Source organism: Falco rusticolus, chromosome 5 (genome assembly GCF_015220075.1).
Source record: "Falco rusticolus isolate bFalRus1 chromosome 5, bFalRus1.pri, whole genome shotgun sequence".
Taxonomy (NCBI): Eukaryota; Metazoa; Chordata; class Aves; order Falconiformes; family Falconidae; genus Falco; species Falco rusticolus.
This window is the reverse complement of record NC_051191.1, coordinates 88,918,204-88,934,150: the sequence shown is the minus strand read 5'-3', so window position 1 is coordinate 88,934,150 and position 15,947 is coordinate 88,918,204. Positions and strand designations below refer to the sequence as shown.

General features: G+C 51.1%; 1 protein-coding gene across 2 annotated transcripts; it reads left to right on the top strand.

The window, feature by feature from the left end:
- The first annotated feature begins 2,925 nt into the window (after positions 1 to 2,925).
- On the top strand, positions 2,926 to 13,927 carry POPDC2 (popeye domain containing 2). 2 transcript variants are annotated; one of them, XM_037390203.1, is made up of 4 exons: positions 2,926 to 3,431; positions 5,790 to 5,898; positions 9,083 to 9,584; positions 13,480 to 13,927. In XM_037390203.1, the coding sequence occupies exons 1-3, from the start codon at positions 2,941 to 2,943 to the stop codon at positions 9,536 to 9,538; spliced, it is 1,056 nt and encodes a 351-aa protein (XP_037246100.1). In that variant the 5' UTR covers positions 2,926 to 2,940; the 3' UTR covers positions 9,539 to 9,584; positions 13,480 to 13,927. The 2 variants fall into 2 exon arrangements, with proteins under 2 accessions (XP_037246100.1, XP_037246101.1); XM_037390204.1 differs by having other exon boundaries at positions 2,941 to 3,431; positions 9,083 to 9,446.
- Positions 13,928 to 15,947: the final 2,020 nt, after the last annotated feature.

Sequence of the window (15,947 nt, the reverse complement as noted above, 5' to 3'; positions counted from 1 at the left end):
ACTTGCTCTCTTGATTCCAAATTGTTTTGGGCCTCGGTGTCTCCCTTTTAATGCTTGTGTGGCTTTCCCCTTGAATCACTATTGGCTTTTGAACACTTGCTGAACCCTAGCATCCCTGAACGGAAGGCATGTATTCTAATTCAAGGCAAGGCATGAAAATAAAATTTCTCTCTGGAAAATTAAAAGCTTTTCTTGCTGGGTAGAAAACTGAAAATTCTGTGAAAACAGTCTGTATGGATGTGGTACTCTCAAGGGAGAAAGAAAGATTTGAGCCTTGGTGGTTCAAACACTTTACAAATCTCCCTTTTAAAAAACCTGAATTAACCTCTAGCATGTGCCCAGGCATCTGCCGTTCAAAAGGCTCTGTCATTCTCTCTGCAGTGTCACGTTCAGCCCCAGCAGAAAAGTCGCAGTTTCTAGTGAGAGCTTTGCTCTGTTACTGCTGTGGGTTTAAAGCTTCCTGGCTGCCGTCCGCGGGAAGTCACACTGGGCTGTCCTCGCCTGTGGCGCTGGTCCCAGCGCACGGTCCTGGGGTTACTGCAACGCCACTGCCAGTGTCCTGGAAGATGCTAGAGGAACTACCTTCTTTGTCTTAATGAATTATTAACATTGTGTTCTGGAGTACTTTCTAGCTTAGGAATTTACTTAACTGAGGAGTGAGATCAGTAACTTTTATTTTCCCTGCTTTCTTTGGTGTTGGTGCAAAAGTTTTTTGGTAGTATGGAATGGTGGGAGGAATTGCAATGTTGCTTCTCAGAATGCTTCCTCTAATGCAGTTGTATGTTGCTGTTCACAGCAGCTCAGTTTTGTCTCTCAGATCTTACGCAAAGTATCTTTTCTTGTAAGCATTCCCAACCTTGATGTCCCATCTCCCCATTATGTCAAATGTCGGCCTGGTGAGAGGGCCCCTTGTAATACTGATTATTCGTGGAGACCTGAAGGTAGACAAGTTGTTGGGATCATCTAGCGAGTACATGGCGACCATGTGAAAAACAGAACTTGGCTCCCAAGATTTTTATTGGAGTGCTTTGGCTATAAGATCATCTTTCCCTCTTTGCAGAGGAGGCGAAGAGAAATGAAGTCCTTCATTCCCCCATACTTCTTGCAGCTGAGCCTTGCTCTGCTTCAGCCAGTAGGATTTATTTCTTCACTTAAATAAGGGACCACTGGAGACAGGGTTCCCTGTTTCACTTCACAATGGAAAGCATCTTTCTGAGTGGATTTACTTATCCCTTGTGCAAAGCTTCCCACATGGCAGCCCGTCCAGATGGCGTGGCTGCTCTCAGGAGTCGTACCGCCCCGTGTTGCACGTGGACTTGTTGTAGAGATAGATTGTACTGCCTGAGACCACGAATTCTTTAAGGTTGCCATCAAGTGTTGCTTCAGCCTCGCCCAGCAGACAGTGTTATTCCAGAGCACTGTGCGTAGAAGCGGCGACCGGTGTGTCTTTAAGCGAATGGTGCCAGTGGGAATGGCATGTTAGGCAGGGCAGCTGCGAGCTGGGCCTGAAACACGACCACCCCTGAAACCCTACCTCTACTCCACTGACCCATGCAGGCTGACCTCATACTGTTGACTGACTGTGCGGGTTGCGTCAATGCCTGAAATGTAACTGCTTCCTGGCAGCGGGGCAGATCCTGCCTGGATGACTGATAACGTGTTACTCGAAGCAAGGGAGAAATTGCCTTTATGCGCCTTTTCTGTAGCTGGCCACGGAGGACTGAATTCGGCGGGTGCCTCTCGTGCCTGTGCCCTGGGTTACACAAGTGAAAAGTGTTTGCTTTCCTCTTTGCGCTAAATGAATGGCTGGGGGGGTCCAAATAGCTATGAACAATAAAAATGTGAGATAGTGTTTCCGAAGGATGCTTCCCAACGGAGCCTGTTATCTGTGAGGTGGGAGAATCCTACTAGGATTTCCCCACAAAACACACTTCCAAGTGTTACGTTGCCAAAGTTTTAGGCAGGATAGGCTCTTCGTGATAGATGCAGCTGGGTCCCAACGGCTCGTTTACTCTAGCTCTGTCCCTTGCAATCACAACTGCCCATGCAGAGCTTTGCGTCGTGCCCCTTGGTCTACAGCACCCCACGAGACGGAGCTCCCTGGAGCAAGGGGAGGCTGTGCTGCAGCGCCTGGGTGGAAAGCTTTTCTCGAGAACCGGCCTCTCTTCTTTAGCTAAGTCCCTGCCACCGCTACGAGCCACAGCAGGAGACGGGGGTGACCTTTTCCCTTTTTTGTGCTGGGTGAAAGTCACCCTCTCGCAGGAGCGTGGAGCCCCGCGGCTGGCTGGAGCTCACCGCGATAAGCTGGTTGTTTTCCCCTCTGCTTTCCCCTCCGCGCGCTGCACTGGGCTTATCTGGGCGCCTGAGTTATGTTAAGTATCGGGTGCGTGCTTGCTCTCTGTTCTCCTCGCTGCTTTTGCTCCTTGGATTTCAATTCCAAACATGGTTATCCATTTGGGGTCTCTCTCCTTTGCGCTGCCAAGTGATACACATTCCATGCTCCACACCAGCTCCCTCCGCTGCTCGCTCACGGTCGCTATTTCCATTTGCCGGAGGGCAGCGAGAGAGGCAGTGCAACGAGATCTCTGTCCTGGCTGCAAGTTTTCCAGCTAATGGCCTCTCCTCTTTCTTTGACTGAGCTCTTTTGGCCTCATATTTGCCAGCTCCTTTTCTCACTGGCGTGGCTAAGGAGGGGGCCAGCCACCGGTTTGTGAGCCACAAAGGGGAGAAACGAGCCCTTTGGGGATTTTTCGGGTGCAAAAGCGTTCAGCAGCGCTTTAACATGTCACTCTGAAGCGTGCTGCTGTGGGACCGGCTGGTGCTCAAGAGGAGGAGGAACGGCTACCCAGCAGCTCTGGTTTCAGACCTCTGCAGCACCCTTCGTGTATGACAATTCGTTTTGATCGCAGGACGGCCGGGGAGGGTGGGGAGTGGGGAAGGATGAGCGCAAGCAGCCTCTCTTGGGACCAGGCTATTCTCCAGCCTCCGGTGTGTGATGCCTGGAAGGAGATTATGGAGGGAGCAGCCTACCATCTGGCCAGCTGCATCGTCCTCCTGGGTTACATGGGGGGAAGTGGCATCTTTGGGTCCCTCTATATCTTTGGCTTCCTGGCCCCAGGCTACTTCTGCTATGCTCTGTGGGGCTGGCTGAGTGCCTGCGGGCTGGATATCTTCACCTGGAACATGGTGCTCGTCCTCGCCTGCTTGCTTCAGCTGGCTCACCTGGCTTACCGGCTCCGCAGAGACACCATCCCAGAAGAGTTTGACCTCCTCTACAAGACCATGTACCTGCCCTTGCAGGTGCCCCTGGAAGTCTACAAAGAAATCGTGAAGTGCTGTGAAGAACAAGTCCAGTCACTAGTCAGAGACCAGAATTACGCGGTGGAGGGCAAGACGCCCATTGACCGCCTCTCATTGCTGCTGTCTGGCAGGTAAAGGCTCCGGTTTCTGAACAAAGTCTGACGGCAGAGCGCTGGGGCTTATTGTTGTATTTTTGCCCTCTGTAGAAATTGGGGTGAGGTTTGTTTCCTTCCTCTGAAGGGGCTTTGAGATATGCATCTGATTATTGGGGGGGGGGGGGTAACCCACTTCTGGGGGTCACTTTTTGTTTGCTTTTGTTCTTCTAAAGTAGAGTATTTCAGGGAACAGTTTGCAGGATCATGCTATGTGCAGTACAGTGGCCGGCTCAGCCTTGCCTGTGATACTGTTTGGGAATCCTTACCTCATTCTCCATCATTTTAAAGGGATTTTATTTCTGATCGGAGCAGGCTGGCTGTGAGAGAGTGTTTCTTGAGGCAGGGAGGCAGCGTGTCTGGACCTGTGGTCTCTGGGGGTACCAGACACGCCTCTGTGATGTGCATGGTTGTGCACTGAGAATGCTGAGTCCTCAGTTCCCCTGGCCCCCGTGGCCAGCAGTGTTCAGGGAGAGGTTCCACCCTGCTCCCAACACCTCAAGTCCTAGGGCTGTGACATTTTTCACTTTGAGGGTCATTTCATCAAAAGGGAGAGCACTCCAGGGGTGGATCCTGCCTCATCAGGCCTCTGCCTTTCCCTGCGTCCTCATGCATTCATGATGTTCCTTCCTCTGGACCACCAAGGAGGACCTCAGGGACCTCTAGATAGTCACACTAGGGATTTGATTATTGAGTGAACTGTGCTGATGGAGTACTAGCGTTTGTTCATCTGAGCTCCTGTGCCATGCCTTAGTGAGCGTATCTCTTAATGATTTGTGAAATCCAAATGCTTGCGAATAGTGATGATACTGGCTTCCCAGCCGCTGCCAGGCACTTGGCACTAACGTCAGGTGAGAGTGGGAAGGGAAGGAGGTCTGTAGACGGGAGCAGTGCTGAGCTGTAGGAGTGTGTCTCACAAGGATTTTCCTTTGGGAAGACAAACCCAGCATCACCTGGGGCTTGTGTTTTACTGCAGTGGTCCATCCTCTCTGGTGAGCGGGTGTGTAAAGAAGAAGGGCTGTCCTTCATCTTTTTGTTATTTGTCCCTTTGTAGAATGTAAGAGCATTCTGAGACCACTGACCAGTGCTGAATGGCAAAGCGCTGGGAGGAAACTGGGTACGTGTGTTTTCATTACATTTCTTTCCCCTTACGAAACACCCGCGCTGAGCAGCTGCTCTGAAGTTTACTGTATCTGCAAGTCATGTTAGTGAGGAAGAGTCTGTGCTGTCTTGCCCCGCACTGGATAATCCGACGCTGCTCTGTGGGCATGGAAGTGCTGCAACAGACAGTAAGCCGGGGCTGGTGGGGTAGTTGTGCTGCTCTCTTTTGCAGTGGGAAGTATGCATTTTGGCACGTATAGGATGCTCCGTGGAGATACAACTGGATGTGCGTTTCCTGGTACCCCCTCTATTGCCTTGTGAGGTCCTTGCTGACTCAGCAGAGCGTTGCTGCTGTTACGGTGCCCCTTCTTAAACTGAGCAATAGCCAGACAAGGGGGACTTGGAAATGCAGGATGTGCCTGGATCGGAAAACCTGCTTTGTGATCCCTGACCCTTCCAAGCAGCGTTCCCAGCTGGCTGGAAGCCAACAGTGAACTGAGCCTTAACTCCTGAAAGCAAGAATTGCCTTTGTGCATTGTACAGTGGAGGAATGTGGCAACAGGGAGGCAAGAGGCCCCAAATCTGGTGGTGCAGAGTTATGAATAGAGCTCCAGAGTGCCCTGCCATTGCCCCAGGCCTGTGCAGCTCTCCTCTGCTCCCACAGCAGAGCTCTGTGCAAGTTCAACCTTGACACTGGTAGACGCTTGTAGCAAAAGCAGCAGAAAAGAATACTTGGGAGGCCAGGAGAGAACAAATAGTAATGTGCAGCAAACTGTGAGCTTGCAGCATGATGTGTCAGGAATGAGGGGGTTCTGGGTGTAACAGCTTCTCAGCATCAAGGTAGGGAATGCTCTCGTGCAACCCTGGGGACAAGGAGATCCAAGTACAAAGAGCCACAGGCTGGCTTAGAAGAACCTGAAAAGCAGCAGCAGTCTGGCGGGCTGAGAAGCCCTGGTTTAGGACCAGGCATTGCACCTGTGAGGGCTGCTTTGTAGCAGGAAACAGAAAACGGGTTATGGGGAAGTGGCAGCAAACGTGTCCCACAGAGGAAGGAGGGGCAGTCCCATAGACCGAAGCATCTGCAGCTGTCCCGGAGCGGGTGTGAGACAGGCATGAGATGAGAAGTCCTCTCCTCCCTGGTGGGACCGGCTGCCTGCCCGTTGTGTAAGCTGATCAGGTTCACGTGACATCTGTTTTGTGGCCTAAGCCTGTGCACCTCCTCTGTCCTCTCTGCAGGGTCCGAGTGAGCCAGGACGGACAATTCCTTCACTATGTCTTTCCGTACCAGTTCCTGGACTCTCCAGAATGGGAGTCGCTGCGACCCTCTGAGGAAGGAACTTTCCAGGTAACCCCGCGTGGCCCCGCAGCAGCCCAGCTCTGCTCCTCGCTGCTTCGTTTCATGTCTGAGAAGGGGACGGAGGGGCTCATTGTGCCGTTCAAAGCTAACTGGGAATACTTCCCTCCCCTTCCTCATGGTTTAGCCAGCACGAGATGGTGTGATCAGCTGTGTTACCTTTTCTCTTAACTTCCTCTGAAGACCTCAGTGCTGCTCCTACTATCAGCTGATAGGAGGGAGGGTGGAGCATGGTGTTCCTTTCGGTTTAGCAGGGAGATGAGGTATTGGATCACTGGCACTCTTCCATTACAGCATCCCCTGGTACCTGTATTGATGCATTTGCCCTGCACGCTGCTAGCAGGTTGCATCGCTCCAGCATCAGGATGGCAGCCATGACAATATGCTGCAGTGATGTAAATCCGTAAATATCCTGTTCCTCACAGAAGTTTTTGATGGTGATGTGTTTGGGGTGGAGAAGCAGAAGGGATGATTCACACCCGAATATGGTTCTTTCTGAGCAGAAGAATCCCTTGCAGAGAGGCCAGACCAATTCTTATTTGCAGCAACTGAAAGGATTTTGCTTTTGCTGTCAACACCCCACAGTATTTGCTTGGCTTTCCCTCTGGGGGCGGTTACTGAAGCCCACATCTCTCTGCCTTTAACTCACACCCCAGGACAGGCTGATGCCTGTCAGGCTGTCAATCTAGAATATGTTGGTTAGTGCATATGAAAAGGGATTTTGCTAATCCCTTGGGGGCATGGGGCAGTCATGAAGGAATGATGATGCTTTCTCATGAGGGCAGTCACGTTCAGACTTGGTTAAAGCAGGCCAGCTCTCCGAATCTGCTTTCCTTGGGTCTGAATTTGGCCCATGTGTGAAAGGGTCACGGTGGTCGCTCCTGAAGGCCATGCTATTGCCACTGACGACAGTCTTGCAAGAGGAACAGTGGCAGGAGATGGATGACTGTGGTACAGGGCTACGGCTCATGGGAAGAAATAGGGATGTGGGGCCAAGATGATGGGGTAGAGAGGGCAACGACAGCATGGCTGTGCTAGGGGTGGGGGTATCTCATGTTTTGCACAGGGCTTCGATCCGGCAGCAGTCTGCTGCTAGCTCCTGGACTGTAATTTGCCTAAGAGTCGAGCAGAGAGAAGGATGGCTGCGCAGTGCTCCCGGCAGGGAAATGGCCATCTGGATGGCATGCAACCTGCGAAAACATCTGCAGCACTTTCTGAGCTGATTTCTGTGGAACTGAATGTTCCAAACCTCCTGAGTGTCTTTATCTGTGGTAGGTGAGACAGCTTGGGAGCAAGCTGGTGCCAGGCTGCACCAGCCCTGCCAGCATCACGCTCTTGGCTCCTGCTCTGTGAGACAGGGCTGGTCCGGGAGGTTGGCTGTGCCTGGCCCAGGATGGGGAGGTAGAGTCCTAGGTGGGGCACTGAGGAGCATGAAGAAGCGGCAGCTTGTGTGAAACCAGGATTGAGCAGGTGAGGCTTTACCAGTCCATGTTCCTGCCAGGACGTTATTCTTGATGGCTGTGCTTAGCCACGGTGACGTGCTGCTTTTGGCAGCTGTATGACCCACTAGTCCCTCTTACCTGAGTAGTTAATAACACTCTGGCATTTCTCAACCTTATTTCTAATAATTTGGTTTAAAAAGTGCACATTTGGCTCTGAGGCTTTGCTGGAGGAAGGCATAAAAGGTTTTTCTTGCCCAAGTTTTCCCCATGGCTCTCTGGGTTGAGCAGTTTCAATCCTGAGCCCACTGAAAAATGACAGAAGGGTGACTCAGTCTACAAGGAGAGCCAGTTTCCTTGAGCTTTCTACTTTGGCTGTGTCTTCTTCCCACAGGACTGCTGGTTCCCAGTGCCTGAAGGAGTTGGGTTTCAGGGCTGGCACTTTCCCCTGAAGGCTGAATTATGGGCTCTGCCGATGCCGGAGTGCTTTGTTGGGGGGGATTCATGAGTGAAATCTGCCCTGCTGTCCTGGTTAGGAGGCAGGTTTTCTTGTTACATCTCACTTAATCCCTCACAAGAAGTGGAGGCTTTTGATCACTGTGCCAGAAGCTGGTTAGGAAAATGAGATTCTGGTTATTTCAGTTTCCGTGTGACCCTTCCTCTTGCTCACCTTGGCCTGGGAAAGTTCTCAGGTTTTATCTCCTATATTTCTTTCATAAGGCAGCTGCTTGCATGGCAATGGTGTTAAATATCAAACCCAAGGACACACACATGCAGCCAAGCTGTGTTCAGCTTCCCAGTGGCCCTCTGCCATGATGGCTGGCCAAGGAGACCCCTGGATAGAGAGTGAGAGGGAGCCCCCAGGATATTTTGGCTCCAGCACTAGTTCACATGCCAGTGTCTCCATTACACTCGGATGTTCTTCTTTGGCCCAAGGCAGTTTGACCCTTCTTGTGTTTCTTATCTATCATTATTATTATTATTATTATTATTATTATTATTTTACAATATACAGTTATGGTTTAGATAATGGTTTTTTATTATTATTAACAATGTGGTCTTATAGCTAGGGAGGAGTTTGCATTGGCAAAACCCAAAGCAAAACAAAATGTTCTCTAAAATCAACCCAACAAAACCTGAGGTGAGTTCCCTACCTACACACAAACACAGTAAACCCCTTTGATTTCCTCTCTCACCGAGCTGTGCCGCATGTCCTTCAAGGCCATTCAGCCCTACAGTGCCCCGCAGAGCTGGTGAGACAGGACACCCCTCTGGCGCAGGTGAGCCTTCCAGGTGGCCTTCTTGGAGCAGGGGCAACCTGGCAGCGGGATAGGCTAGCTGCCTGCCACAGGGCTACCCACTGGGCATGCAGAAACACCCCGCTCTGTAAGAGTTCTCTAGAGGGAGCAGGCTGCCTGTACTGCCCTGCTCGTTTCAGCTACATCGCTCCAGTGTCAATGGGGAGCATCATCTGAAAGCGGGAGGGTGAAACGTAGCCAGCCCTGTGGCTAGGGTAAGCAAGGGCGTGCCGCTGAGTGCATAGGAAAAACTGGTCTGTGGCTCCCTGGGGAGAGGAAACAGAGGCAGGTACGGATTTATCTGATCGTTCAGCTTGGACGATTTGGCTCTCCAGCCCTGCTGCCTCCAAGGAGTGCGGGCATCAGAGGGGCTGGGGGCCTTCACTGGAGGGAAGACGCAGCCCCGAGGCATGACTCCGCTCCCTCCCTGCCCCACAGGTCACGCTGACGGCTGAGACCGACTGCAGCTTCATCACCTGGCCAAGGAAGAAGCTGTATCTCCTTCTGAGGAAGGACCGCTACATTGCCCGGCTCTTCTCCTCCCACCTGGGCTACGACATCTCAGAGAAGCTCTATTCCCTCAACGAGAAGCTTTTCGCCAAGTTTGGCCTTCGCTTCGACATCCGCTTGCCCAGCCTCTACCACGTCCTCGGGCCAGCCTCCTCGGAGGGGGAGTCGGAGGACTGTGAGGAGCCGCCGCCTGCCTCTGGCCAGGCTGTCTCTGAGCCCCCTCCGCAGCCACCGCCACCACCACCGCCGGCTCCACGCCCCCGGGCATCCCGGCCCGACAGTGACCTGCTGGGTGAGGACTCCACCAGTCTTGTCTTGGAAGATTTTGCTGAGTTGCCGGGGTCTTTTATGGACTATGTGAGCGAAGGGGAGTATATGAAGTGAGGGCACTCCTGGCACGGGCATGCCTCACGCTGTGTGGGATCCCCGCGTAAGTACCCGCTTGCAGAAGCAAGTCCTTCCCGTGACCCAACTGCCCAGGCAGGGTGGCAGCCCCCGGCTTCTCGCACTCGTTTGCTGTGGGTTTGCTCCCCTGCAGTGTTTTTTTGCCTGCTGCCCCAAGAAATCCCAGGAGGTGGGCTTGAGCTGCGTGATTTCCTTAAGGAAAAGCAGCAGGGTAGAGGCTTGACTGCAGGCACCAGCTGCGCTCTGGGGCAGCAGGGCCGGTAACCTGGCTGTAGGAAACTCTTCCCTGCCCTGTCCTTTCCCCATCCCTCAGGAGAAACTGAAACAGTGTCCAGGCTGGCAGGTAGTACACAGCTGCCTGCAGAGACGCCACAGGGCTCAGCCTGGTTCACCATGAGCTAGAGCTGTGCCTGGAGATATTCCAGGACTGAGCTGAGGAAGACATGTGCAGGTGAGAGAGCAGACAACCCAGGAGATGCTGGCAGGGGTAGAAACAGCTCCAGGGTTTACAGTGGATTGATAGCGAGGAGTTGCTGTACAGCCTGCAAGTGCTTAGTCTGGGCAGGGGGAGAAAGCTCAGAGTCCTTCCCCCTGCTGCACACCGCAGCTCATCCCAGCGTTTGCTCTGTCCTTATTTCTGCTGAGCTTTGTCTCAGCCAGATCAGTGAGGTACTGAAAACACTGCCCTGTGTGTACAGCTCTTGCCTCCAGCCACCCTGGACTGACAGGTTAAACATCGTTTTAATATGCCCCAAACACTGCTTTCTGGTGAGTGGGAATAAGATGCTGTCTTCCAAAATGCCAGCTCCTTACGCTGCAAGGGAAAAAATCCTGGGCCTCGTGGATGTTGGGGCAGAAGAGCTACACAGGCAAACAGAAATAGACAGGAGGGTGGCTCATGCTTTAAATTCAGATCTAAATAGCCAAGAGAAGATTTCCACACTGAGCTGCTTTTAGCCAGCTGCTGCACACCAGCTGCAGACTTCGAAATGTGCATTCCTGCTGCCACCCCGTAATAGCTGCTTTCTGGCATCCAGCTACCAGCAACCGAGCCTGGGACTGGGATTTCTGTCCTAGAAGCGACCACTGCGTGTGTCCCAGTTGGGTCTGCGTGGCAGGGAGGAAGCTGCAGGGCTAGGCTGCAGCTGGGGAGCCCATCTTCCAGCAGACATCCTTGAACAAAGTGCACCACGGCACTCGGGTCTTCCCTGCACGCGCGTGGGTCTGCTGCTGGGCTGCGAATGCTTGGGCTGTGGACTCATCACTGGCAGGCAGCATGAAGCAGGACGCAATGACTCCTGGCATGAGCCCTGACAAGTCTGCGGTAACTTTCCCTACCCTGCAGCGCTTGTGCACAAGCCTCACCACTGTGGTGGCAAGGGGACCGTCCCTCACCGGTCCTCTGCATGGAAAGGCTGCGTGGGACAGGCAGCACTTGCTATTTGCAGGAGCCCTGTGGTGGGAGATGATTTTTTTGCTGTTCTATCCTGTTGCTTTTCTTAATTTTTGAAAAGAGTGGAAGATCTTACTGTTTACTGCAGTTACAGTTCTGCTTTGTGTTGAGCCACGTGCCTGTTCCTGTACTGCTTCCATGCCTCCAGATTTAAAATCTGGGATGTGAAGAAACTGGCCAGGGAAAGAACAAGTGTATTTGGTTTTGCTTGAATCAGATAAAAGGTCAGCAAGAGTTTTGCTTAGGCTTTCTGTTGTTGGGATTTATTTTTTTTTTTTAAAAAAAAAAGGAGGCATAGAGAAGAATTAAAAAAAAATCATCATTTGTTTTCTAGCTTAGAATTCCTAGGAACGTGAAGTCCCTGGTTTTGGTAGACTGCAGGAGATATGATTTTGCAGCTTTTTCAGTCCTTACTTGGAGAGACAGGAGCACTGAATCACTTAGGAGACAGCCATCCTCCTAACTGTCAGGCATAGCTGTTGAATACATGCAATCAAGAATGAATGCAGATAGTGTTGTAAATGTGAAGTCTCTTTGTCTATGCTTTGGTTGTAGTTTGTTTTCTCAGCAGAAGGATATCCATCCTCAGGTTATTGGCAGAATTCTCCTGGTTGATCAAGTTTCATATAATCAGAATGTCAAATGCAATTAAAAAAAACGGAGGAGGCAAGGAACACCGTAGCTTTTTTTTGAATCATTTCCACCCATTTTTGGTAATGAGTCAATATTGTGAACACACACACAAGAGGTATATGTGTACATGTGTGTTGGGGAAAGCTCGTGCAACACAGCACAAAGCTATTCTTCCTTTCACACAACTCTTTTAAAATGTGTTGCTGCAAGCTTTTGTCTTTCTAGATCTTGTGAATGAGGCGGTATCAGGGTGTGCTGATACTTGCAGTGGAGACCTGCAATAAAAGCCCAAATGTTTCAGAGGCCAGTATTTGGGGTGGGAGATGAGGAGGATTTTGCTTGTCTGCCAGTGTGGTATTTTAATTTCTAAGGTAATAAGACAAGGAAACACAAACTCTGTTTAGTGTGTTCATAACAGTGGAATGAGTGCTTCCTTGTTACTGTGCTTACTGCCTGGGCATCCTAATCGCATTCCATCCCAGCAGTACAGCAGCCGTTGTCATAACCGGACAATACTCCACAGCGACTTGAGTAAAATTTAGTGATACAATCACAAAAACCAGTGAGACAGAGGAGCTGCAGTTCTCCCTTTCGGCCAAGCACTTGCCACAGCTCAGCTGATGATCTGAGCAGGTCTGCCTTGGCCCAGGGAAAGCACTCCCATAACATTTCCCTCGGAAGTGCTGACAACATCCATAGTAAATAGGGATATTCCCTGCAGTGTTGTTGTTCAAAGTAAGTGATACCTGTGGTCCCAGAGGTCAGAGCTCCCCTGGGGCTTTCCCCTGTCTGTGCTTTCATCTCCTCCCCCAGCAATGTCCGACCCAGGTAATCACCTTCCAGCTCTCTAAATTCCCCGTGCTCAAGTGCTTCTATGGATCACGTTCCTTTTCGTTTTCTGTCACTACAATGGCCACCTTGCAATCCCACAGCGCAGGAGGGCAGTTCTTGAATGCCCAAAGTGCTGCAAAGATCACGCAGAAGAAAATATTCCTGGGAGATATGTTGGCCTACTATTCTTACCATTCCTGAAGTTTCTAGTCTCATGAGCAAGACAGTGATATCCCACTGATGAGCACGTTCTTTGCCTGAGGAGGAGAGATACATCAATAACTTAGAGGCTGCCTGTTTAAAAGAGATGGGTTCAAAGGTTCTGTTCAATGCTTGCTTTAACAGGGTACTGCCGTATAGCTCAATGCTCCATAGCAAACTAAGCTTTATTCCTTGCATGAATATTCAAACAACCAAAAGTCACCTGCTTTTTCCCCTTTTCATACCACATTTGTTCTAGTTTGTTGCTATCACGTGCTTGCAAGATGTGGAACTGTTGCTACCTAGTTTTACGCAGTTACATCGTGGGGCTGGCTTTCTGTTTGGTGGGTGAGGTGAATGGATGGGTGGGTGGGTGCTTGATGGCCTGTTACTTGGTTCAAGATAGCAAGAATCATTTTACACCTGCTTTGAGGGCAAAATCAAAGGAGCTGTGGACTTTGTTTCACCAGTATCACTGAAGGCGCTTTGGGCAGGGGGTGGGTGGGGTGGTTTTGCTGTCTCAGAATGGGTCTGTAACCGCATTTTCTGATTTATCACATATTGAAGAACTGTAACCGCGTTTTCTGATTTATCACATATTGAAGAATTACATAGTTATGCATGCTGATCTAGGCGGGGGGGGGGGGGGGGGGGAAGGAAGGTAATGGTGGGCTCCATGAGGTTTGTGTCTTGTAAAAATTTAGAACTAAGGTTTATTCCTGTGATAATAATGGTGGGTTTTTTTCTTCCTCCCCCGCCTCACTCTCATTTTCCTCCCCTCTCCACTGCTTTCCTTCTGCAGCCTCTGGAAACCTTCTCCGGAGTTCTCCCCATCCTCTCTGCAAAGGACGAGCTCCTCTGGCTCCCACTCAGACCCCCGAACTCTAGGGAACAACAGGCTGTTATGATCCTGAAGCCCCTCCAAAGGAGCGTACGCTCACACAGGTTTCTGACCGGAGACACCCTTTAGCATGCGCTGAGACATCCACCTGCAGACATGTACACGCAGGAGCACACGAAGCACACGCGTGAGACTGTGGTGTGACACTCCAGCACCTCCCACCCCATGGTTGTTCACCAGAGCTGCCTGCCCCAGTGTGCTTCCACGGTTTGTTTTCTAGTCCTGCCTCTGAGGTGCGTCGGCAGCTGTGATACCAAGGTACACCGATATTGCTGCAAGCGATACCAGCCTGCTCACAGAATCTGTGTTCCCTTTGATTTAATAATTGCCATTAAAATCAGAGATGAAACTGCTGGTGTTTGAGGATTTGGAGAGGGAGACAATACTGTTCGAAAGGTTTGAGGTGATCTCAAGGCACAGAGGGGAAAGGACAGGGGAAAATGAGCTGCCTGACACCTTTGGTAATGGGCTTGCAATGGAGAGCATGATAAGAAGATGTGCTATCATGCATCTCACTGGCATCCACTTTAGTAAGATGAGAAATTACTTTTCCAGGAGTTAACATTTCTCATTTATGACAAGCACCACTTCTCAAAGAAGTTACTGATTTCTGGCGAAAGGTCGGTTGTTTGAGTTGATTCATTTGGAATAAGAAAGGGGAAGAATTAGGACTGGGGGAAGGTGTAGGCAAGAAGGAGAGCCTGAACCCTTTTTTTTTTTTTTTTTGGTCTCGCTTGTGCTCAGAGGGGGACAACCGTGGGGTGCATGCACCAAGTGAAGAAATGAGTGAGTACAAAATGTCTCTGGGGAGAGCAGCCACTGGCAGGAAGAAGTGTGATATCTTAGATGAAAATAGTATGGAAATGGAAGGCCTTTTTCAAGTTCTGCTGCAACAGGCTTTGGCTGATGAGCTTCCCCGGCCATTTCCTCTGTCAGGGAACTGGAGATGGCAGTGTTGGTGGAGAAATCCTCTGTCCCACAGTGCCTGGTGCAACCAGCCTGGGCGGTGAGGGTATGAGCCTCTGCAGGGCAGATATCCAGGGAAGGAGTGAGGAGCATCACTCTCTCCATCAGCAGGCACAGGGCAGTGCGTTTTTCAGTGCCTCTTGGCTCAGACACGCAGGGGCCCGGCCATTCTGCGTGTGGGGCTGGTGGAGGCAGCCCTACCTGCCTTGGGCTGCTCACGCAGGGGCTGCCCCGGAGACTGGTTGGGCACGGCATGCAAGTCTCAGCTGGGTGAGATCTGTGCCCTTGGGATCTGGCACTCTTGCTGAGGTCTGGAGAGGCCTCTGAGGTGGTGGGTATGTGGGTTCCATGGTGTACACAGGTCCTTGCACTGTTTAACTTTGCAGTCACCCCAGGGCAGAAGAATGGGGCTGCCCCATGCCTGGGGATCATCCTGCTAATGGTTCTCACCATGCTCTGTTGCTACATTCTTGCTTCAGCCTGACCCCATTGCCCTTCACGGCTGGGAAATGTGTCCGGCAAATTAACACCGGAGCTGCTGGGGTCTCTTCTGCAAAGGAACTGAAACGCACAGTGAAACTCCGTCCATCTGTCACAGTGCTTTACACCTCTGCCCGAAGGAAGTGGATGGGGCTGGGCTGTATTACATGCTGCCCCTCACAGGTGCCTGCTGAAGTTATATTCCAGTCCTCAACAAGAAGCTCCCTGGAAACTCTTATGGCACCAGCTGATCTGGATCTCTGTCAGGCTGTCAGAGCTCAGCTCTAACCCCCTCCTGAGTGTATGCTGGAGACGGTGTTTGTTAGCTGGCCTTCCAAACAGCCACATGGCAGGGCCCAGAAGCTTGGATGTAAGCTGACAGCAGGAGCTAACTCTGCAGTGACAATGTCTAGTGAAGCAGTACTGACAGCTCATGCCAAATAGTTGAGGCTTCTTATAGCAGAAATGCCTTTAGGATGCCCCTCTCCTCTGACCATGGTGTTCCTTGTGAACTTTTCTATCACCTGTGAAGTCAGTCTGGGGAACCAGAGAAAATAGTCTATAGAAGATGTGACCTGTGGGCAAAAGTGATGAAGACCTGTCTCTCCTCTTTGATTTGCATATGCATCAGGGTGGTAGAAAAGACATGGCTTGGTGAGGGCTGTTTCTATGTACATGCATCTCTTACTGTAATCTTTCACCAGTTCTTTCCAGACCTTGGCAACTTTTCCAGGTTTGAAAGATTGTGCTGAGCTCCTGGGACTAATTTGTGTTAGGTGACCTGGTGGCTGCGATGCCTTCTGTTCTGGGAAGCTGGTCAAAGCAGTGCAAAACTGGATGCAACAGCGCTGCCATGTTCCCAGTGTCTGTGTCACTTCATGTGAGCTTTAAAGAGAACAAGCCAACAACCAGGAGAGCTGCTC

Coding starts and splice junctions, on each gene's coding strand:
- POPDC2 (XM_037390203.1), top strand. CDS start 2,941: ATGAGCGCAAGCAGCCTCTCTTGGGACCAGGCTATTCTCCAGCCTCCG. Junction 3,432..5,789: donor TCATTGCTGCTGTCTGGCAG/GTAAAGGCTCCG, acceptor TCCTCTCTGCAG/GGTCCGAGTGAGCCAGGACG. Junction 5,899..9,082: donor CTGAGGAAGGAACTTTCCAG/GTAACCCCGCGT, acceptor CCTGCCCCACAG/GTCACGCTGACGGCTGAGAC.